General features: G+C 35.7%; 1 protein-coding gene across 4 annotated transcripts in view; it reads left to right on the top strand.

Annotated features, from left to right (window-relative positions):
- The window catches only part of cpne5b (copine Vb), a 119,852-nt gene that overhangs the window by 30,146 nt on the left and 63,769 nt on the right, over positions 1-25,937 (top strand). For 2 of the 4 annotated variants that reach the window (XM_032549560.1, XM_032549563.1), the window contains exons 3-7: positions 2,418-2,458; positions 3,145-3,191; positions 9,698-9,801; positions 12,067-12,106; positions 17,558-17,634. In XM_032549560.1, coding sequence (XP_032405451.1) covers positions 2,418-2,458; positions 3,145-3,191; positions 9,698-9,801; positions 12,067-12,106; positions 17,558-17,634 — 309 coding nt within the window. Of the gene's footprint in view, positions 1-2,417; positions 2,459-3,144; positions 3,192-9,697; positions 9,802-12,066; positions 12,107-13,951; positions 13,967-17,557; positions 17,635-25,937 lie in introns of those variants that run through there. The other 2 variants (XM_032549559.1, XM_032549562.1) reach the window with 2 other exon arrangements.

The raw sequence follows: 25,937 nt of genomic DNA, 5'->3' as shown, positions 1-25,937 counted from the left end.
AGTTGAAGGATGAAGGAAATGTGAATTAAGATCAGACAAAGACTGAACTGTTTCTAATTCAAAACTCAAATTTCACATTTTTGCAGAAAAAGAGCTACATGTACACATTTTTTTATTCCTTTTTGGGGGGATACATATTTAAAATATATGTAAAACAAGTTACTAATCCCAACTTAGTGCAGTTAGGATTACTGCACTAAGTGGGCGATGAGCAAATCAGCTGAGTAAACAGACTAAGCACAACAGCAATCAGGAAGCCATTGTATAGGATGTCAAACCCTGCAATCTACTGGGGTAATGTTGCTGCTGGTAATGTTAGTTTGTAACCCATGAATGCACAAATGAGCTTATTGGCACACACTTTGGTTTTTACATACAACTGGATGTGTAAAACAAGATAAACAAATGAGTGTAAGTGCTAATTGTTTTTTGATAATGCAAATTTGAAACTCCCATGTCTATGTAATTGGTGTACCTGTGAAGCGTGGAGAAAACACCCATTTTCTAAGTTTGACCAATTGTTTTTTATCTCTTGACTTTAACCCTCCAGCAGTCCTAGGATGGGTTGACTGGAACCTGTGTTTAGCTTTCTACACTATGCGCGGACCCAGTAGGGATGCAATAACCCCACTTGCACTTTTAAACCTTAATATTTCTATAATAATTACCCTAAACAGGAAAAAAATAACCTAAGCTATCTATTCTTAAGTAAAAGTTTTCTTAATATACATTTATATGTGAGCATATAAATAAAACAAAAGTTAGGAATGCCTGATATTTAATCTAAGTACACTTATTATTTAGATGAACAAATTTAGTTTTCTTTCTCAACAAAGAAAGCTAAATTGACTATTGCTTAATTAAAATCCTGTTAAGTTCACATTGGGAACTGTATGAAAATATGAACAAGAAACTGCAAATTTCAATTTGGTCCTTTAGTAAAGGACTATTTTATTGTTTTTTTTAAATAAAACAAATTTTTAAAAGAGTAAATCTATTTAAGAAAGCCTTGTAACAGATTCTCAAAAGAGAATCGAGGTTCAAAGGGCATTAAGTAGGACTTCCAGGCTCATTGAAACATATCCAGAACAGAGTCAAGCAGGCGTGACACTTAATAGGGATCAATTACATACCCAAATATGTGCTAAGACTTCTTAGTTGGAGTAGTGTATATTCTTATGCTAGTATTTATTTATTTTGCAGCAAAGGCTAAAAGATTAAGATCATTATTGTTTAGTGTCCTTCATGCAAGTGAAAGGAAAAATGACAAAAGACCAAGTTGGGATTTTTTAAAGGAATTTGGATTGCATTTAATCATTTCTCATTCTCAATCTAAAATAGTAGAATATTCTAAACATTATTGTTAGTGCTTTTTTTTTTTGGAATAATGATCACATTTTAATATTGTGGAGCAAAAGATAAGGCTTAACTACAACATCATCTCAGAAAAACCAGCCCCCTATGCAAAGATTAATCTGTAATATGGATTTTTACAAATATTTCAGTGCCAAAAGATTTTATCATGTCTGTTTCTCAATTTAACAAATTGTTACATCTTAGAGCCTAACAATCCCTCAGAGTGTAATACTGTGCACATCTGAAGGAATGTTGCCTCTTAGACCTCAAGTATTTACAGAGAAATAGTGAAAAGTGAGCTGGTCCAACACATTAATAAATAAGTCCCTCCAAACCTATTTGGAAATATGTTCTTGAATCTAACCTTAAACAAAACATCTTATATTTTGACCAAGAAAAGCAGTGGTGTCTTTAATTCAACACATTTAATTTATTTCCAAGTTACATTTTTGCTTCGTGACTTTAGATGTATTATTTCTGTAGAGGTTTATTCTCCTTCTACAGAATTGCCAGCAGAGGTTCAACCATCAGAATGACTGAAAACATCTGCCTGACCCCCAAAAAAAAGAAATAAATGATGATGAGAAACAAATAGCTAGTATGAAAACCATACATCATGCAAATTAGTTTCCCCTTTTCTGCCTGAAAACACTCCTATTTTACCAAATGATAATATGCTGAAAGTCGAACAAGAGGCAGAATTACAGAACAAGAATGACTTTATGGAGCTATACTTTTCTTTCCTCTGTTGCATACACAACTAATTTACACGTGTGTTCCAGATTACCATATTGTTCTGAGATCATTTTCTTACGATCTGTGTTTTTTGTTTGTTTGGTAAACATGAGAATAGATGCCTATCAGTCAAGTTTTATGCAGGATTTGAATTTTAGATGTTTTACAATAACCAAAAATAGCAATAAATGCCATTAAAAGTAAAAATTATAAGCTTTTCAGATTTTCTGATCTTAAATACATCTTTGTTTCACTACTAACCTTTAATTACTTACTTACCCAGAATGAGTATGAACTGTTTCAATTATCTTCTCTTTTTCTATCAGAAATCTGCTGGATAAAGACACCTTCTCAAAGTCCGATCCTAGTAAGTACCTGATAAAGACAACAATGTTTCTGTCAGATTCTTGTGTTGTATGACCATTTTCATATTGTTTCTTTCTATGTTTGTAACTTTATTTATTTTATTTTTTTTTTTACATATTTGTTAACACTATAACCAATTTGTGACAGTATGGTAAGAGACATAATGTGTGAAAAGATTGAGCCTCGCTCCTGGTGAAAAACAACCAATCAGAGCCAGGATGAAGTTTTCAATCATGTTTGTGTACGTGCTGCTCAATGTGATAATGGCAGAGAAACAACTTATCTTAGCAGAAAGAGCTAAGCTAAAGCTAAGAAAAAGCCACTGTCTTTGGTGTGTATTTGTGAAAATGACAACATTACCACAAAGAGAAAGGAAAATAATTAGTTTTTTTCACAGATTGTATGTCTTATCTTCTATTGTCACGACATAATTATAATTTTGAAGACTTCTTTTTTTTTCTTTTATAAAAACTGCATACTGCAGGTTAAAGGTTTTGGCGTCCTGTCATTTTTGAAAATCTTTGTTTTACTTCAAGAGCTATTACTTCTGTTCAACTTGTTATATTACCACTTTGTTTGAACTGGCTGTATTTTTTATTTGGTCTTTCTCTCTGTTTTATGTTTCCCATGTTTCCTGCACAAAGTGTATTATTTTTATTGCTGTTTTGTACTTTTTTCACCCCACAGTGTGCGTACTGTATACGCAGGGTGTTGAAACCAAACAGTGGAGAGAGGTGAGTGTACATCCCATCACACACATACGTCAAAGCAAAAAAAAAAAAAAAGAAAAAGAAATTAATCCTTTCTAATTAAGCTGCAGTACTTTGGGTAAGACATATCATTTCGGTAGCTGTTTCACTGTGGGCTTACAGCAGTTTATTATACCGATTTATTAAAGCTTCTCAAGCATCATTTTTCTGAAAATGTCAGAGAAACATCCCCCTAATTGGGGCTTTAAAGCAAAATAAAAATAAAAATGAAGGGAATGATCAATATGTTGGCATTTTGGGGACTAAAACGCTCTCTGTAGAGGGATTAATACTATTCTCATTGTACTTGTTTAGTTTATGTAGCTTATTTAGTATTAGCACCAGTTCTCTCTTTGTCATATGATCTATTTGTTTGTTTGTCTTGTAAATAGCCCTAATAATGTAGGCGGGTGTCAACATTGACGCTGCTCATCCAGGGAACAGAAATGAGGCGGGTTTAAAGTTGATACACATAAGCAACATACACAAGTGGGCAACTATACCTATTTGTATTTCTTATTTTATGTATTTGATTATAGTGGGACTTTGTTATAAATAAGAAAAAAAAAAACTTCAGTAGTTGTGAAAAAAATACTTTAACATCAGTCTTGATGAGAAGAAGCAACAATTTTATTAAGACCTTTCAAGTCAACTGCTCTAGCTAACAGCTGATTCTGGCTGTCTTTGTTCTGGTCAGTAAATCTTGTGACAGAAGGTTGTCACTGTTATGTTGCTTCCCAACACAGGGAAGAGACAGAGCTATAGGTGTGAAGTTGTGGATTGTTATGCACCAAGGACTTTGTGGAGCTCAGCACAGGCCATCTTGGGATTTACCTTTTGTGAAGAAAAAGGGGTCTGTGTTTGATGTTAAAGAGGACAGCTTTGATACGTTCTGAAAAATTAGGCTTGAGAATCAGTCCCCTGCTGTTTGAAGACACTATGTGGATATGTAAATGGACTGAACTTATATAATGACTTCCCAATCATTTTGACCACTCAAAGCACTTTACACTATAGTCACAATCACCTATTCACACCAATACATAGCCAGTTTAAGTCCCACATTGAGATGTGCCAGGAAGATGCTAGAATCAAACCTACAACCTTCCGATCACAGCATCTCTACCCACAGAACCATAGTCACCCCATAATGTATTATTTGGGTATGTCTGTTTGACACCAGGTGACCAATCTCACAACTATTCATAGAGTAACCAAAAGATAAAGAGAGAGCACATTCTACAATTGTCAATCACAAGTTCTGTTTGGTTACATGTCTAATTTTGAGAACAATGTATTTGGACATTTTGTTGTGCATTAAAATGTAAAACACTTTTGGGAAACCTTCCCCTGCCAATTGTTAGAGTCCTTGACCATAGCACTGAACTTACAGTTCCTTACTGTCTTTGTTATCACAGTGTGCATGTGTGAGACAGGCTGAGTGAATAAAAATCATTGTGTGAAAATGCTTTGAGTGGTCACTATGACTACAATAGTTCACTCTATTCACCCATGTGAAAAACGTTTTTGACACATCTCACATGTGATTTCTAATGTGTAAAATTTCACATGTGGTCAGTCAGACTCACATGTGAAGATATGTTCTTGTGTGATTTTGAACACACACTGGGAGGTGTGCTGTGGAAAGAGAAGTCAGTCAGTCAGTCTTGGCTGTACAGCAAACAAAGCCAGTTTATTTATTCTCAGGCACCACAGCAGATTTTAAAATGGCCTCCCTCCCATCAGTCTTCATGCCACATCCAGCAGTCAAACCCCGCCTTCTCAATTCAAATCGGCCAATTACCTCAGCCTTCCAGAGTCTGGGGAGGAGAGAAAGAGAAAGAGGAAGGAGGAAGGGGAGGGGAAGGAAACAAAGTTAACTTTCACATACATAATGTAAACACTAAAAATTACTTATCAGTAATAAGACATCAGGCAAACATCTTATGTATGCAAATGCACAGTTTCAGAAAAGTCATTTTATTCTTTTAATTACTTTAAGTTTCTACCAATCAAACACCAGCTCTTATCACCACACTTCCTATAAAAGAGCTGGGTTTGAGGCAGGCCTCCTCTTTAGCAGGAACTCAAGATGGCTGCCACAAAAGACACACCCACAAGGTAACAAACATTTCATCAGAACATTGACACAGAATGTTTGTTTGGACACTCTTAGAACTAACAAAAAAATAGGCTAAAGAACTGAATGGCTCTTTCAAAGTCATATTTTTTTTTTAGCTTTTAACAATTATCAACCTCAAAGTTATCCAAAAAGTGTAAAACACAAGCAAGCTTCACTGCTCTGGTGAGTGACCTACTTCTTCTTGACCAAGTTTATGGACAAATATTGGCTATTCATTGCCATCTTAGTTTGAATTGTATTATTTTGAATGCAGAGCAGAAATAAACATCAACCTGGTAAGAGATACTTTTTTTTTTACAGGACACCAAATAAAACTATTATATTTCACACAGGGACATGTTATCTCATTAAAATAAGCCAAATGTAAATATCTGATATTTTATTGTCCATATTTGTTGCTCAAATATTAATAGATGACTGTGTGTGTGTGTAGGCTTTGTTTCAAGTGTAGCTTTAGCATAACCTATGCATTCTTTAATGCATTTATGTAAAAGATGTAGATTCCACTGCTAAAAGTTTTCTTCTTTCTGCCCACTCTTTTCAGTTCAGGTAATGTGTCACATAATTAAAAGGACATAATACATTTTAAGCATTTAATTTTATGTAAGGTCAAAATAACTTCACACTATTCTTTAGGACACCTTTGAATTCCTAATTGGATTTTTAGGGAAAATGCCTTGTATCACTAACAATGCAGTTTTGACAAATGACAGTGAACACATCAGATTCAGGAAATATGGTGCCTTTCAAAGGCATTTTTACCACTCAGACTTCTTTACATTTTGTGACATTACTGCAAAGTGTTTTATTGAAGTTAATTAATAATATTAATAATAATAATAATAATATTTTTTTTTTCTTTTTATAAATAAAGCTTATTATGGGATGCATGTGTATTCTGCATTTTTGAGTGAATACTTTGTAGAGCCACCTTTCACTACCTTTGGAGATGCAATTGATAAAGAACAGCTGCATTTCTATTTACTATTTAGGTACATACTGATTTCTGGATTTTATTTAGTGGTGTCAGAGTAAGAAAGACAATTTAAATGAATGTCACATAAAATAATTTTTCTATCTTTCACCAATAATCTTTATCACAAAAGTGAAAAAGTTCAAGAGGTAAGAATACTTTCTCAAGGCACACTACTGTAGGTAAAGCAAAGTATTTTCTGACGGCACCTGCAGCACACAGGTCAAGTCTCGGCCACAACAAATGAGTATTTACATTTCCTCCAGGAGGTAGTTCATGCAGCAGATTCTTGATAAAGGTTATGTGTATCCTTTTTGGCTTATCTTAAATTACCAAGATTTGTGTATGCCCTCTGGTCTTTTTTTTTTCTTTACAGATGGACATTACCCCATACACCACAGTACCCTGCTTGAGATTGGTCTGAAAATACTTTGAGGCAATTTCTTGCTTTGACTGATGGAACTCCACCAGCAACTATTTTCCCCAGAAAGTTTAATAATTTTGGTTCAGTGGAAAATATTTATAACTCCATTGCAGTTTAATAGCTGATACATTTTAAACCCACAAAGCTAACTGGCATACCCTGTAGAGTTTATCTGCTACATTTCTTTGATAAAAAAGTTACAATTACAGCTTCATGACAAACGCATAGGAAAAAAGAAAGTACCTACCGTCTATCTACCACAGATTGTAAAAACCTGACACTGAAAGTCTGAAAAAATTTAAATATTGTAAAAACTTAAATATTGGAAACTCATGGGTTCATACTATAATAAGGTAATCAACTCAAAGCACCTGCAGACATTTCCTGATCTTTTAAGGGTATTTTTATGACTGATAGTCTGGTAGAATTGGTTGGTTTGGAGACTAAAATTGCAACATTTGTTACATTTTCAGAAAGAAATTACACAGAAACCTCTGAAGAGGACATGAGATCAACTTTCTTCTTCATGAAATGACGTGGCATCAGATTGTAGTGCTTGTAGGATTTTATTTTGGCTTTCGTACAAGACCACAAACAATTTCTCCCTCTAGCTCTAGACATGCACGTTTGTTTTGGTAGTATTTACTCAGAAAGTCCTGCACTATAATTCACTTCTTCCATTTAAAACAGTGTCCGACCCACTTGCATCTGCATATTCAAACCGCGCCAGAGTTCATTTCAATCGAACTGAGAGCAGAGTTTTCTTTTTTTGGTCCATACTAGAATTTGTTTGCACATTCAGACCTCTCTAAAACAGACAGAAAAATCTGGAATCTAGAGTTCAATTAAAGTGGACTGCGCTGGTGTGAATCCACCCCAAATGGTTAAACAGCTATCCAGAAGGCAGATGTTGACACCCTCCACCAAAAGGCTAAGCCATAAGGAGTCTAAATTTATTCCTCACTAAAAATTTAATTTATTAAAATACATCTTACAGAAAAGATAAACATATTCCTAAGTTTTTAATGTATGTGTACATTAAAAACTTCTGTGTTCTATGTCTAAAATTCATACAAAAACAGCTCAAAGCTCAAGCTAACCCCTGGATTATATTTTTTCTCATTTAGACACACAACATTTTTAGCATCTCTATGAAAATTCCTCCCCAACCAGCCAAAATGCTCCTGATGCTTTTTTATTCCTGGGGGTTTACAGAATGCTATTTCTGTTTGCAGTGTGTTTCTCTTTTTGTTATTGAGCAATTGTTGCATACACAACAGAGCTTTTTTTAAGTGAAGGCCACAGCTGAATAAAAAAGGCTCGTCTCACGCTAATTCACACTAGTGTCATTTACCTCTGCCTGTAAAAGCAGAAGAAACCGCCAAGCTCATTATCGCAGCAGTATGCAACCGTCTACTCAACAACCCATGAGGACGGTAAAATCCCATGTTGGTCAAAGAAACAACACAAATCCCCAGCTGTGGTTTGTGTGTGCTCTGGGGAAGAAGATAATATAATTTTGGTCAAGTTTGGGACTGAAGACTCACCACCAAGGCAAAGAATTATCCTTGCATTTTTTATTGCCCTACTTTGGTGGGCACACATGAAATAACACCCTCAGTGTGACAGTGTTTTTGGATATTCACATTCTAATATCAGACACTGTAAATCTAACTGTTGCCTGAAGAGTTCAGTTAGCCAAGTTAGACACATGTGCAACACATCTGTGGAGATTCAATTTGTGTAGGGGTGTGATAGTGAGGGTGAAAACTGAGGGACTCCATGCCAGATTCTCATTAGCCAGCTCCTGCAGTCAAGCAGCATCTAATGAACTCTGCAGAACAGTATTGTCTCCTCCACTCAGTGGGGAAATCACATTACAGAACTCATCTTTAACCATCACCCGCCTCTTTACTAACATGTGCTCACAGCTTCATCAACACCTCGGGGTCTCTTGGAGATTCAAGGTGCAGCACAGATTCAATTTCTGCCTTTTATTTCCGTCTCCCACTTATAAGATTCAGTTAGTGGGTTCTTTGGAAAAAGAGGTATTTAACCAAGCAAGGAGATAGTAAACAATGTGTCATTTTCTCCTAAGTGCCCAGAGTTTATACTGTCGGGCGTTTTTACTGCAATAAGTGAAAAATCCTCATTAACATCCAACAGTGATCAATTTCACCACCATTGGGTGGAAAAACAGGTTACCGTAATTTCCAGTCTATTGAGCACACCTGATTACAAGCCACACCCATTAACTTTGAAAAGAAAATAAAGTCTGTATATATACATGTACATATACAGACACTTGTCTGTATACAACAGAATGTGGTAAGCATTTTTCATGTAGCAAATTTCTTGATCGAGTTCTATATAAAATTTCTGCAATAATGTTCTGTGTGCTTGATACCATCTCCTGTGAAACTCTGCTCTAACTAATTGTGTTTAAGTATGCAAGGTTTATGTCATTTTAAAAGCGTTTTCTTGCCATATTTTCCTTCGTTTGGTAACTTGGAAGGGAAAATCCCGCTAATTAGGAAGCCTTAATCACTACTCTTCTCCACCTCTGCTGTTTCCACCCCATCCTCTTACCTTTTCTGTCCAAAGCCCCTAGTTTTGAGTAATACCCCCTTTTCTTCTGCCCACTCTTTGTACTTCCTATGCCATTTTTATTCCTAGACTCTTTTTATCTCTGCCTACACATTTTCACAGGATCTTTTACTTATCTCTTGCTTCCTGTAGGGCTTTGATGAGTGGGTTATCTTTTGTAATTAGGGATAAAGGTGGGGATACAGGAATTAAAGGAAAACTAGCTTTTTTTGCACAGCAGCCACTAATAATAAGGCCTGATTTAATACCACAAAGGTTTTGTTACTATTTTGTTTTTCCAGTTTTTTTTTGTATCCATTCATCATTTCTGTCACCTGACTTTCAACTATTTTTTCCCTTCATAGTTCGGCAGGACGGAGGTGATAGACAACACCCTAAACCCCGACTTTGTTAGAAAGTACATCTTGGACTACTTTTTTGAGGAGAAACAGAATCTCCGCTTTGACTTGTGAGTTATTTATAATCTTCTGTCCTGTCTTCTTCTTCTCTTTTATGTCTACTATCAGTGATGAGAATGCCAACCAAAATAACTAAAAGATAATGCAAGCCATGTTATCAGTATGTTCAAATGGTACAAAGCCTTCAAACTTATGTGTCAAATTTCAGTCATGATTTCTTTACACCCTCAAAACTGGTTAATAGCATAGAAATGTCTGTGCTGGATGTTTTACTTGCAGAGCTTATTTTCTACTTTATGTCTTTGAATGTTGAATATTTTGAAAAAGGCATTTTCTTTCTTGTAGTAAATTAAGTGAGAATAAAGCATAAAAAAATAACAATATGATATTGTCTTTCAAACACCTTGTGTACTCAAACCAACTATGTCCTTACCTAAGACTTCTAGTATGAGATTATATCTCATGGCTGGCTTGTGAACACCTTTGTATGCCAGTGGGAAAGCTAAAAGCAGAGGAATGGGAGGTCTGCAGATCACTGTTCAGATTATGCTTCTGCAGCCCAGTTCCAGATAAGGGAAAAGACTAAATGAACGACTGACTTTAGGAAAACATGAGCTTGACCTTAAAATAGAGTGACAGTTCTTGATATTTATTGCTGGATACCATTTTTTTTTTTAAATATGTAAACTGAAAGTCATACATAAATAACCCCTGTAACCACTATGGTTTTGTATATTGTGTTTTGTAAAAATGAAACCACTTGAGCCTTTTACATTTTCTTAACATTACAACATTAAATCTTTATACATTAAATTTGGTTTAAACAATGCAAAGTAGTGCATTATTCAGCCCCTTTTCCTCTGATACACCTTAATCTAAACCAGGGGAAGAATTAGCCTCAGAAGTCACGGTCTAGATATGTCTAATAAGTTCTCATTATAAATCCAGTGGTACTGTGAAGGCCTCAGGGGTTTGTTAGAGAATATTAGTAAACAAACGGCATCATGAAGGCCAAGGATCAAAGCAGACAGGTCAGGGATAATGCTCCAGTTTAGGTTATACAACAACATCTCAAGCTTTGATCATCTTACAAAGCTCTGCTCAATCCATCATCACCTGAAAATGGAAAGTATTGTAGTAGCAAGAGTCTGGAAACAATTGCAAAACTATCAAAACGTCGCCATCCATGACAACTGACAGGCAAGAAAAAGTAAGCATTTAGTAGAGAAGCAGTCAAAAGGATCATAGTCACTCTGGATGAGGTGCAGAGATTCACAGCTCAGATGGGAGAATCTGCAGAATGGACATGTTTTATTGTTCTTCACAAATTAACCCAGAAGAGTGGCAAAATCTATATGAATTACAAAAGAAAACCTCAGGAAGCAACATCTACAGTGTGCATCAAACAATGAAACAGAGCAAAAAAGAGGAAGAATGTACTCTAAGAAAATATGTTTAGTTGTGAATTATTTTTTATACGACTTCATGTTAACATAAGAAGTCAATACTGGACTTTACATATAAAGAAAGCATGGAACACTTAACATTTTCCAGATTAGTTCATCTTGATTATGGGGCAAACCGTTCAGTTCGGAGCTCTTGTGTTAAAGTGTTTGACTGTATTTTTATAATTGTTGTAGGTTCATCAGTTAAAACAAAAACAACATAAATAAAGAGGATTTATGCAACGTTACCCACACCTGATTCCTGAAAAAAAAAGGATCCATTGTTTCTGTCATATGTTTGATATTGGCCATCACATACACTCTCTTTCCCTCACTTTCATTGTTTTATATTCACATGCAAATCAGATTAGGTTCACCTCTCAGGAAATAAAGGTCGGGTTGAGCCCATCCTTAATTACTGAGCACCACAATTGGGAACATCTGAAAAGATACTCAGATCCAGGTTCTTTTCATTTGGCCACTTCTGAATTGATACATTTGATTATGCTTTTCTGGTCACCTCTTCAAACAGACTGGTTTTCAGTTTAGCACATTAAAATATGATGCATTTGTCTTTGTGTTACCTTCTTTTCTTTGGTTTTTTAGTTTCAAGTAATACTTTTATACAGTTAGTTGTCTCTTTCCTTCATTTGATTGTTTGTGACAGCATTACCTTGAATTTCAGAAACAAAAACCAAAGGCTAAAATTTAACATGGCACAAATGACACCGCCTATTTTATTTCTAGCGACTGCAGTCCTTTGTAGTTCCATTTCATTTTTGGTTTGAGAGTATGTTAAATTAAATATATCGACTTGTTCATATTTTCTCTACTAAAAGTTCTGCTTTGGTCTTTTTTTTTCTCTCTCAGCTATGATGTGGACTCTAAAAGCCCAGACCTGTCCAAACATGTGAGTGCTTGTTTTTAATTTAACCTTGAACCGCAAACAAATTGAAGCAAATCTACAGTAAAATCTGAACTACTGGCTTGAAATGCTCTGTCACAGATAAAATGTAGTGCTTGTCGAAGCTTAATTTAACCTGATGAATCTGTAGTCAACTTGTGAAATAGTCATATTATTATTTTTGTTTTGTTTTCTGCACGTTTTGAGTGGGTGTTGCTTGCAGCATGTTATTTTTTTCCCGAAGATGGAATAAAACAAACCCCTTACTTGCCTGATTTTGCACGCGTCCAAATGCTAACTAATTTTTCTGTTTTTACACAATCTTGTTGGGCAGTGGCGGTTCTTGCATGAATGATGCCCTGGGTGAGACCCTCTTTCTACTTTTCCAAACAAAAAGTCGATTTGACAAGGAAAGAAAATTTTTCCACTGTGTCCTATCGAGAAAAAGCTTATCGATCTGTTTTTTTATTTAACAATCCCTATTAATCCCTACTTTACTACAGATTATTCTTCCTTGGATCCACACCAAACATTACAATAAAAACATCCTTTACAAACATTACAAAAAGGACTTAATGGTATCCCTTAAAATACAAACAAAATGACATTGAACACAAATTTCAAATCAACAGCTTCAATGTCTTGCAAACATTATGAAAAGACAACAAAATACCTTACCACATAAAACTGTTTCAGATAAATAATTCATCTTGCTTTCATTCTCTTACATGGCAAAATCTAACAAGTAAGTGTAAAAAGTCGTTTTAACACATCTGCCATGTTCACACTTTATGTTCATAATTTATAAATGCTTCTTTGAACTGTCTGGAATTACTGAGGAATAAATAAATCCATGATTGACCAGTCTATGATTCTTTATACTCATCTCAATATACAGTGTTCCTAATATTGTGAGAGCATTGAAAGGATTTTTTTGTTTTCAAAAATGTTCATGTTGATTTGTTGAATCTCAGACTGTACTGTAAGCAGAATAAACCAACAACCTGATTACATATCAATGCAGCCAGAGATAGTCAAGGCTCCCTGAAAACACATTGAAATAATGACTGAACTTAGCCCAGAACCACAAGTTGTGAATCCAACACAAAGGTCAATGTTATCCGTCACACTTCACATTGTCAATGACACAGAAGGTGCAAACAGAAAATTTCGCTTGTTTAGCATTGGGGATGGTGCGTGCGAGTGTGTATGCATGGAAGGGGGTGATGGGTTGTAAAGTTTCCTCTTTCTTTTGCCTCACGGCGCTCCTGACATTGTGCTGCCCTGGGCAGAGAACCCTTTTGCCCATTTCAAAAACCGCCACTGTTAGGCTTAGATTTTAATGGCATTTGTGTTTACTGTAATCTACTGTCTCCTCTATTAAATGATCATTTAGATTCCTACCTATCCTACTGTCTTTTTTGAGTTGCGATAGTATCCCTGCAGTGGCAGGGTCTTTAAAAAACTTTGATAGTGCAATGCTTTTGATTTTGAGTTTCCATTTAAACAGTGCAACAGGCTATACTTCATGTTATTTTCTTTCACTAGGAGCACATGAGCTGTGATTTTCTTTTACTTAGGATTGGAAACTGGTAACAGAAAGCATTGACAAAAGTTTGGAACAAAAATAATCATTGTCAATGATTATTTGATGTGTTTGGATAACAGGGGTTTGCATTTTCCATCATTAGCTTCACCTGTGATCCGTGTCTTGGTTCTTCCGCATGGTGTCAATTTAAACAGGAGTTTTTAGGTATTTGCCATAGTGTTGTGCCTTGGTATATGATGTGCTCTGTTGTTACTGTTGTTGCTGTCGTTGTTGTTGCTGCTGCCGCCCAACCTTTCTGGAAGCCCGCAGAACTCAATGTAGGTTCCTGCATCTCCTCTCACACTCACACTGCATGGCTGCTGTCTCACATTAATGATCTGTCTCTCAGAGGGAACGACTGTGTCAGTCATTAGGCCAGAACACCTGAAAACCAAAGCAAGCCAACTGAATATCTCCAAATCCCCAGAGAGAAACACACAGGACACAGTGTGGGAAAAAATATGTAACTGTCAAGTCTTTTTTTTTTTCTTTATTGTAATTTATAAATAGAAAAAAAGTTATTTCCATGATAACTTGCTACAGGCATCAATAGTTTACAGTGACTACAATCAGTAGGCAGACTGGAGCAGAGATTTCTGTGAAATGTAAAACATTTCTGGATGATGATGAATTATTTAGTGGGCCCTGCCTGCCAAGGCCAAAGTTAAGGACTTTTGGTATGGATTGCTTCACCTTGCAAAACTAAAACCAAATTCCAAGTCTGATTCTACAGCTATCCTGTCAAGTGCTAAAGTGATCATTGAGAAACTTTTGCTGATAAGGACATGTGATGCCTTGCCAAAGTGTGTTTATGCTAATTGGAGTCTTTCACATTTTGTCAAACGGTAAAATCACAACAGATTACATGGAGGTTTATGGAAAAGTTCAAGGGGTTTGAACACTTTCACAACAGAAAATATTATTTATCTAAGAAGTCTCGAGCCATGTCCAACACTCACATTGATCATGCTTTTATCATAGAATATGTTTCACTATTTCCACACACACACATACAGTATTTGTCCTTGTTTTCACTTCAAGTCACTGAAACACCTGTGATGTTCAATATGAAGAAACAAACTTAAAGGTCAACTGTGGGTTGTTTCCGACTGTATCACAGTAACAACATGTTGTAGTTTAGTACTCATTATCAAATTATCTTATATGAATTTACATTTGTTGGAAAAAAATTTACGAACAAAATTGTATTTAAGGTCGATAGCACCAGGATCAGGGCAATTAATTCTTACCATTTTGCCTCATATGGTAAGAATTGGGGACTGTTTAATCCTAGCATTGGGTTTCAGATATCTGCATGAGTTTACATGATTCTGGCACTGGGAGCTAACATACTACAGTTTTTACTCTGCCTGTATTTTTGCAGGTGTAGATAAAGCATTTATGCAAATATTAAACTTCTGCGTGTGCATATAGGCAACATTTTTTGACACCCACATGAGTAAACAGTGAAGGTTTCAAGAAACATTTTTAACAATGAAAGTTTTATTTGTATCTTTTTATTGTGGACATAGTTTTAGATTTTTCCCATTTTTGCATCTTATGGCATTAACCGTCTTTCCCTCACTAGTGCTCCCACAAATTGTACCAGAATGGTCAGTATACATATTATCACATTAGTGTACTTGGTGCCACTTATTTACTTTTTTTCATGCAGAAAACTGATGCTCTGCATTCTGGGAAAACATATGTTTTGGGAGTGAAATACACTTTTGTACAGCATAAAACTTTTCTTCTTGACCATAATAAAGCTGGCCTGGACTAGGTTTCCATTCTATCTATTAAAATAAACCATCATACTCGAGTAACTTGAAAACTGAGAAAATAGATATTTACCAAACTGAAATGCGGCATGTCAGAAGTAAAACTGGGACTTGTTTCTTGAAGAATCACATCGACTGCTTTCCCTTTCTTGGTCATTCCTCGTTGCAATTATTACTTAGTTTCCTTCAACTGACCAGCTGCTGAATTCCAAATTATCACACAGTGTCATAGACACTTTATCATTTGTTAACAGTCGCAATATTTAATAGCATTTACAACAACTACTATGTATATTTTACAGGAGGTGTTTGGGCTACATTTGACCTTTGATTGTTTAACAGATTTTGGTGGTGTTTGATCTCAGTAAACCTTAATTTTTCACACCAAATTTAATGTTTAGGAGTTCACAGTAATATCAATAGTAAGACAACACAATAAGTGTGGAATAGCAGACACAGCACTTTGCAAAAATACTCAGACCTTTGTTTCCAGCTTTTTTCACATTAGTACTACATCCTTCTAAATGTTATATTTTTATTTGGATAAGAGTACTTCATCAAGTACTATGACTTGATGAAGCATTTGTATAGTTCTTTATCAAGTCAGAGTACTCCAAAGTGCTTTGCTCTACAATCGGCTATTCCCTTCTTCATGGACAGTCACAAGGTGATAGTGGTGACTGACGGAGCCAGGATTTGACCTGGTAATGCACTGGTTACATGACAAACCCCTACCATCTAAGCCTCTCTTGCCCCAAATACATAAAAATGATAATTTGTTTTGAAAAACTAAAGATTTTTGACACCACAAATGCTAAAACGTGTGGTGTGCATTTGCACACAACTTGCAGGAAAGTGATTTAATCTAAGCCATTGAATTACAACTCTGTCTGTCTGTGTAGGTTTTCTCTGATGCTGAAAGGTGAACCCCTACTATACTTAGTGCCATCAGTTTTTTTCATCAACTCTGACCAGCTTGTACTGCTGAAAACAAGCACACACAAAGCATGATGCCTTCACCTCAATGTTGGTGAGCATTGTGTCTTCAGCAGTGTTAGTTTTTCACTAGGCATAGCTTTTACATGCAGACTAGTGAGTTAAACTTTGGCCTAATCTAACCAGAGCACTTTCTTCCACATGCTTTGTGTCCCACTTACTCTTTTCCAACAATAGATGAAATTTGTAGTAGATCCTTGAAACATTATTTTCTTGATTGCACTAGAATTTAGGTGGAACAAGAGTTTCTCTTACCTGAGTTTCCAATGTCTTTAACTCCTCCAAAGTACCTGCTCCTCTAATTGACACACTACCTACCCAGCCTCTCAGTAAAGGTCAATAGCCATGTTTGATAGTTTTTCAGTTCTTCCATATTTGTTCCATTTTCAGATGATCGATTGCACAATGTGCTTTAATACAGCTTGTGATGTTCCATAACCCAACTATGCCTTAAACCTATCCACATCTTCATTCCTGACCTGTGTGATGTGTTTCTTTGTCTTCACGGTTCTGTTTGCTTACTAATCGTCCGCAAGAAACGTCCAAGAGCTTTAAAGTCCGGCAGTAATCAGGCTGTAAATAAATGATACGCTGGAGGACTCTGTTTGTTAATGTGACTTCTGAAGGCACTGGTTTTATTTTAGGGATGGGAAAATAAAGAGGCCTGACTAAAAAAAAAAAATTCTGCTTCTCAATTTTATTGAAAAGTTAACCACTCTAATTTTTCCCTCTTCACATAATCCCCAAACAACAAATGTTTGTCTTGACAAATGTTAAAAGGTTCACGGTGAATTAAAAACTGAAAACTCTTTTGATCAGTCACTCACTCATGGTGTGAGAAAATGTCACACCATGAATCATGTGCACTATGTGCAAGGCACATTTTAAAGTTTGGTTTTCATCTTCAAAATGTTCATGAACACTAGTGTACAAGTTCTTTGGAAGAAACCAGTGCTAGAGATTGCCACTTGCATGAAATCTGGTGAAAGTCAGTCTCTAAGTCTAAACATAAATTTTTCTCTTTCTACTTGCTTCCAGAATTTTGCTCTTCTTCCTTTTTTCTTTTCAACTTTCCCTTTTGCTTCCCTCCAGGACTTTTTAGGTCAGATGTTCTGCACTCTCGGGGAGATCGTTGGATCACCAGCCAGTCGACTGGAAAAACCACTGGGGTGAGTACAAATTTCATGCTATTTTTCTCATGCTCTCTGAGTCCAAATGAGATTAGGAAATGGTTTATTGTGCTAAAAAGGGGAGTCAAAACGTAAGAAAAAAAATATTTTGGAAGCAAACGTAATGATTTCTGTTGAAATGTATTAAATCAGTCATAAGGATTACTTTGGGTGTGAATTTTTGGAACTCGGCTTCATTTTCTCTAAAAGATAGGTAGAAATAGAAGGAAGCATATGCTAATTTTTGAGGAATGAACCCGAGTCAGTAACAGAAGGAGAATGAGATAAAGAAAAAAAGAGAGTCTAAATAAAGGCTGGAGAAAATAAACATGGGTGATTAAGACGGAGATGTGAGGAAAAGACACTGATCAGACCAGAAAAGAGGAGTGAGGAAGGAGACAACACATCTACAGATGTTTTCCACAGATAATTATTGTCATTAAAGAAAAGGAAGAAGCATAGAACAAAATTACCTAAATTACAGCTCGCCTTACCTGCCTGTGCTCTTTCACAAGCGCTGCAAAATGGAGTGTTAATGGAGCATCCTGTGATCTGCCTTTTTACATCTGTCAACTGTCAACATCAGCATTAGTGTCCTGGACTATTGTGCAGTTCAGGTGAAGTTTAACTAAGGCTGAACCCAATACAATGCAACTTGCTTCTGAATATGTCATCTGCAGCTCCTTAAGTGTCTCAGTTACTACAGAGTTCCTGGTACATAACAAATGGTTCATAAAAACGGAGCTGTGTACAATAATCTGTTCATTGTTCATCCAACAAATTGTTTAAAACCCCTAATCAATTGCACAAAGTTTACTGTATGTCAATGGATATGTTTGATTGATATTGTACGCTTTTTGTGAATTGAAATATATGGTCTTCAAACGTAACTTGATCTGGACTCTAAGAATGCTGTGATTAAAGAGATGATTAAATAATTTTAATTTAGATTTTTTTTTTATGTTCTCAAATAAGAAACCAGTTTCCCACATACATTGATGTGGGTTTATTCCTCTAAAATGGTAGCTGTTAAAAAAAAAAAAAAAAATTAACTAAATATTCATGAAATATTTGGGTTAAAAATTTGAGAGGCATGGCCAAATGTGGGGATGAGTGGAAAGGTAAGCAGGGTTGTGAGAAGTACATTGTTGCCAACTTATCCACTTTGTTACAATATCTAGAGACATTTTTAACAAAATAGTGACTAATGACAAATCTAGTGACTTTTTTCTGTCATTGGAGACTTTTATGCTCACATGTGAAAGCAGTCCTGTTGCAGCTCTGCTCTGTCCTGAGTAGAGTAGAGCTGTTGTGAGCTGCACCCGCTTCCTAAGTACTGCATATCACTAGGCAGTGACAGGCCATTAGGGATACTGTATACTGTATATCAAGCATATTTTAGGTATGCCCTGGGGTCTCCTAGGAGGAAATACCCAGAAAACCTACAATTGAGGTGCTCAGGAGACTTCTTGGTCAGATGTTGGAACAACCTCAACTAACTCCTTCCAATTAGCAGTGGCTCTGCTACAAGCGTTCCTCCAGATGAATTTGCTTTTCGCCCCAACTCTAAGGTTCAGCTGTCCTATTAAGGAAGCCGATTTCAGCGACTTGCACCTATAATGCTACAAGTACTCGTAATTTATGCCATAGGCTTCTTTGTACCCATGAACAGATGGTCTTGCGTTATCTGACTATCGGTGATCAAACTGGAATGAAGTTTGAACAGTGTAATCAATCACTCATGGCCCTGAAGCCTGCTCCTCTTAGACAGTTTTAAACATCAATAATAAAAATAGCACACTTTAATTGATCATCCTATGTTATTATTTCTACCGAGATAACCTATTGTGAATATTTAGGAATAATAATTATCCAATCTCTTTTCTCAACCAAACTTCCTTCAGTGACTCAGAAAATGCGATTGGTGCCAAGTTGCATCTGGTAGTGCAAGTTTGCAGAAAGTCCTAAGTTATTACTCAACAATGTTATATTTTCAAATAATTGTTTTTATATACTCTGTCAGAAATGTATCAGATTTAAAGTATGCACTTTTTTTGAACGAATGGAAATATTTTGTCAGCAAACCTTTGACACCGACAATTTTGCAAAATGATAAGGACATTGTTGTAACTTTGAATTCTCTCCCTTTTATGGATTTATTTTTGTTCTTTGCCTTAAGGGATTTCAGCAATATCAATATAAGTGAGAGGATAAACCTTAATAATGCTATTTCAGGTGTCAAGCTGAAATGTATTTTAAACTCAGAATTTGTATGAAATGGTTCAACAAAAACAAAATGCAATACTTGACAAGTCATTTTCTTTCAATTTGACTCTGCAGCTGAGAGATAACACAACTCTCTGCTAAACTGTATTTTTATGACAGCTTTTAATCACACAAACAAAACGATCTGAAAAACAACTTACAAAGAAGAACCCCCCATGGTGGGAAGCTTCACAGCCAAAAATGCTAAAACAAGATTCCCTTCTCAACCTTTCTGTCGCATATGTAGGGCAAGCCTGCCTTTGAAATACCAGCATGCACTTTGTTCTGTGTACTTTTTATGGCTGGTAATGACTGTAAATATGTATAGTTTCATGAATCCAATGTTCATCTCAGCCTCATTCAGCTGCCTGATGAATGATTGTGTGATTTTGGTGGATGTGTTAAACATTTTCCTTCTTCTACATTACAGATATGAACTCTGGACAGTGTGTGAAGATAAAAAAAACAAACTGTAGAGCTGCAATTTTTTAAGTTATTCTCAAGATGCTGTGTTTCACATGAGAGAAGGGGTATTTCACTGGGGTGGAGGAGCCGTAAACACACATACACAGACTGACATAGCAGTGGTAGATATGCTCCCTGCTTGTGTTTGTTTCATGTAGTATTGAAGGATGATTCATATTTCAGTTTGTGAAAATTGAAAAGCATTTTGCCTGAACTGTGCAGAGCCAGTGGGAGAACGTTTTTGACCATTTATTTGTTTTTCAACCATTTCTCTGCTTTCTCTTTCCACCTGCTCATGAAATACATCAAACACTAAAAACCATCGTCTGTGATATATGACATGCTACCTGTCACCTAAATGTTGGTATTCCAGAGGAACATCTTCCTTATGATCAAATACATCAAATCCACAAAACAGCAAAAAAGTAGATCCAAAGATACATTTGCTTGTCTCATTGCTCTCAGAAATATTCTGTTTAAAATGCTATATGCACATTGTTACAATGAACATAAGATAGCCGTTGTTGTTGTCAATTTTATTGCCGAGTGCCTTTACACGGACATGCCGGTTAAACTGTAAATAAAGTAAAAACAAAACGTCAATACTTAGTATTGTAATATTCAATAAACACAAACTTAAACATAGATTTTGGAGCTTGACTTGACTAACCGGTTATATGGCAAAGTTTACTCTTAGAACACTTTGTAATGTAATAAACATCGGCATTCAAATATCACAGTGCAGCAACAGCTAGCATTTGGCTAATTAGCTCTAGCAAATTCATCAAGTGCACTCTTAGAACAGATAACAAAAATTTATCTCCCCTCAGCTTACAGCATTAATATAACTCACCACGTTGGGCAACACTCATGAACATCAGTAAGATATGATTTTATGGCAGATTCAGCTCGTTAGTTTCAGCTAATGGCAACCTAAGCGCACTACTGGTCCGCTGTCAGTTTTCTTCCTCTTCACGTCAACTCACTTACCAATGCAAAGCAACTATAGAGCCCTCTAGCCGAATGGGAGGAGTGAGTCCAACACACATTAAGCTTCTTGTTTTCTTTTTATGTACTATTCTGCACTTTGCTTTATTGGCACATAAATGAATTTTAATTTTGTCCTTTGTTATCGTCTTTAATTTCAATCACAATGGCTTCGGTCTTTCACAAATTATGGCTTATTTAATTAGGCAGCATGCATTGTGGTTGTCATTAGAGAAATAGGCTTCTGTAATTGTTCAAAGAGTGACATTAATGAGCAGTCAGGGATGCACATAAATGTCAGAGTAGAAAGGAAGATAACAGCAGAATTTGAGGAGTGAATGTCTAACAAATGTGATGACTCGGCACAAAGGATCTGAAATAAACTGGAAACCAGAGACTGCCTGATAATACTTGTAGTTGGAATCAATCAATCAAAAAATCATGATAAATGTATGATTTATCAATCATAAATGGAATGCATTTGATATGAATTGTTAACAATATTTCTTTGAAAATAGTAAACCAATCAATAACAAAACAGAAAAATAAAACTGCTGGGGAAAATGTTCTCTATGAAGGACTAAATACTGGGATGTAGAATCATGTAAATCCATCCATCAATCAATCACTCTTTGATACAACATTCATAATATCATTGTCATCCATTTGTCTGTTTGCCTAAGATTCACCCCAGTTTGTCTGTCCGTCCACCCATCTTTGTCCAACATTCATCCATCCATTTATGTCATCCATCTATCGGTTTGTCCATCTGCAATTTGTCCTTCCCTTTGCTTGTCTGTCCAACATCTATCTGATTTTAACCTCCCTCCAGCCCACCCGCTTATCCTAGCAGGGTCTCACGGGCAGCTGGTGCCTATCTCCAGTGGTGAGAGGTGAGGTTCGCCCTTGACAGGTAGCCAGTCCATCGCAGGGCAATAGTGACATGCATGCAAGTTGCAAATAAACCTCTCTGAATAAAGCTGTTCAATCTTACTTAATGCATTCAAATATTTACAGAAAACTGATCCAAATAGGTCTTTAACAGATCAGAATTATTTGTGCTTTGTTCACATTCATCCACCATCTCTCTCAACAGAGGTGCTCCCACATTATATTCATGATTCTCATTCTGCCATCTTTGAGTCATTATTTACACAGAACACAATAAATGCTATACATTTGCTTCAGATTCTCTGTATTAAGCTGAAAACCACTTCAGTATTAATTCTATTTAATCTATAAATAAGACAACATTCAGAATAGAGATTTCTTCTTGCATTTTCAAATTTCTTACTTTTAGTGGACGTTTGATCTGAGACACTATTATTCTAAATATCAAATCACTGCAAAATCTGCATCGTTACAAACTAGAAACTTGGCTATCAGACAAAATTAAATATAGCATACTGTGTTCCAGGATTTTGCTTCCTAGAATGCTTTTATAATTGAAAGAAAATAAAAGATAAACAATTTTTATTAACGTCTGTGTATATTGCAGTTAAACTCCAAATTATTCATAGCCCAGCATAGTAGGTGTAAAATATCATTTTAATTTGGCCAGTATGCTCTTATTTATTCATTCATTTTTGAGTGAAAGTAATCTTAATGCTTTGGATTGACCCCGCTACTCCTCACTTGAATCTGTTTGGCAGTTTATGCAGAGAGCTAAAAAATAAGGTTGATAGGAAGGAGAGCTTTCAACCTCAAAGACGTTCAACGCGTCATCAAAACTCAATCTTTGAAACACCTGTGAACACATGCAAAAAAGGAAAAGGTTCATAATTATGAGAAAGGTTTGACTGCTATAATACATTTTTTTTGTTTTGTTTTTAGCATATAAATGTTATCAAAGTGTAAATGATAAGAGATAAATTATGTTATTGTTTTTTTTAAACAGATGCTCATCTTATATATATTTTTTATTATATTCATCTTCACATTGCCTACCAGAAAAAAAATGTTCCGGTTAACAGATAAATAATTTTAAATCAAAACCCTCCATAGGCATAAAAACATTTGGGCTTAACTGTAGGCACACGTGGTGAAGGCTACTCAAAATATGTCCAGAGTTTTCTATTTCACATGCTGCCTGGGCCTTTTCAGTTCCCATCATAATTATATGTGAGTAATCACAGTAAAAATCATGCCAAATTGAACAAAAGAAGAAACGCCAGTCCTATAAAAAGTCAAGGTTTCATTAAGATTTGTTCAGACTTCCACCATTATCTGGCTCAGCTGAAGGTTTGTAAACAACTCCTTACTGGAGTCTGTTTCCATGGAAACATTGACTCACTCAGCAAAAAGACTAAAGACATATCGGATGAAGAGACTATAATTTATACCTTTGGGTTTCTCTTACTGTTAGAAAATTTTGCTGAGCTAACAAACGGAATCAAGTATTCATAGTATTGAATATGTATTGCATTTTTATGTAATATAATACTGGCTATATAATATATGCAACAATATTATAGCAATATAATAAAACTTATAGCAATGATGTCATTAATTCTGACTGGATCCTCTGTCCCTGCTGAAGAAAATCTCCACAGCATGATTCTGCCAACACCATGTTCACATATTAGTTTTTCTCCACAGAGTGACCAAAGAAACACAAAAGTTATCTACTCTATCAAGTAAATCTTCCTTATAATAAACTGAAGTTTATGGCTGTGATGATGAAATATGAAAACAATGTGAGGGGAATGAATACTTGTGTAAGGAACTGTAATAACTTTCTCTGTCCATTTAACCAACAGGTGGAACATAAAAAAAAGATAACAGTTTTAATTACTGGCTGCATTCTCTGCTCAGCAATTGTCTAATTTTACATTTTCTTGACATATTTGATGTTAATCTATATTCCTTGCCTCATCAGGATGTGTTTATTGTAACAAATTACTGCAGAAATATGAGTGTGTACATGTGTGTGCCATGGAAAGACGGGTTGACAGAAAGAGAAAGATAGAGGCGAGCCGCCAAACAAGACATTTGTTTCATGTGAAGATGAAAGGCACTTTGCTCTTTCATGACTGCTTCAGATTTGACAGTGCTTTCTTGTTTTTTTTCTTTATTATAATTTTGATTATACGAGTAAGCGCTTTTATGTTTAATAGGCAAACTGACGTAAACTTTCTATTCCAACAAAAGGCAGTTCTGTTTCTCACTCACTCATAACTCTCACTTATTTAGGTTAGAAACTCAATTAATTTGTCTAAGCTGAGTCGTCTTTATTTATAAGCACTTTAAAAAGAGGATGAATGATTAAAGAGTTAAACAGATGTTGTATGTAACATCATACAACATTTGTTTGCATGATGTTACACAAACACAAAAATAAGAAAACACATAAGATATATTACAAAGCGAGTCAAACTAATAAAATGAGTTCTCTCAAGCAGAGTCAAAAGAAAAAGGGTGACTGTATTATTTCATGGAGTTGCAATAATAGCAAGTTCAGACCCCCCCCCCCCCCCCCCGATCTGGTGTTTTCCTTGCTCATTATGATGCAGTTTTTGAAAAATTTTAAGCAAGATAAGGAAATAACCATATTCCAAGTTCGGACATCCCATTTAGCAATGCTGAAGCGATTCCCATGATGCAGTGGGGATGCTTTGTTATAGCCTAGTCAGGGAATCTTGATTTTAAGATAAATGGAGCTAAACAGAGGGAACAACCAGAAGAAAACTTATTGAATGGGCAGTAATATTTATTTTACTGCCCTAGTATAAGAGTCAAATTGCTCTTTTACCATCAGTTGTGAAAAAATGCTTTATATCTCATACATATTTAATAAAAAATTGACTTGTCTCTTTCAGTAGCTCATGGTCTTTCCGACCCTTGGCATTACCTCATCACAGCCATGCTTCTCATCTTGCTGTTTAGACATTTTTAATAGCATTGGACTGAGAAGTAGTTTGCATGACAAACTCAGCAGACTTGCCATTTCACCAGGTGTTTGTAAATAGACTGCCACTAGTCTGGTGGAGCTGAATGTGGGAGGCATGGGGGAGAGATGGTCGGTGAGACAGAAACTCAGCTTGGAGGAGCTTTGTGGAACAAACAGTTAGGCACTCCTGAATGACTGCCATGGGAGATTCAGGGATTCATTAAGCATGCATGAATCAAAACAATCCTCCAGGTATGTTTTGGATGAGGGAATCATTATAGCATGATATAAAGATCAAAAAAGTTGATTTTACATAATGCTGCATGGATTTGAGACTGAAGTGGAGGTTCACAATGTGGTAGAGAATTTGTTTGTGTTGCTCTATAACAGAAATGCTTAATATCAAAGTTTGTGGTTGACAAAATGTTAAAAAAATTTTCTGCAGGATGTTTTTTCTTGATGACATTGCTACACTTGTGTAGAATAACAGCTGGTCTGGCATATCTTGAGATCCTGGCCTGTGACTTTTCATGATATATCTAAAGACTAAAACATTTGACAGCTAGCAGTTGATTCAGCGTGGGTTTATGCTTTGTCTATGAGTGGAATCCCACTTGCTGACATGGCATTTATGATCAAACTGACAAGGTGACAGTGTGCCTGTAATTTGATTTTGAAGAATGGAGAATGATTTTTT

This window comes from Xiphophorus hellerii, chromosome 20, assembly GCF_003331165.1.
Source record: "Xiphophorus hellerii strain 12219 chromosome 20, Xiphophorus_hellerii-4.1, whole genome shotgun sequence".
NCBI classification, from domain to species: Eukaryota; Metazoa; Chordata; class Actinopteri; order Cyprinodontiformes; family Poeciliidae; genus Xiphophorus; species Xiphophorus hellerii.
Note: the sequence above shows the minus strand (reverse complement) of the source record. Positions and strands in the feature narration are given on the sequence as shown.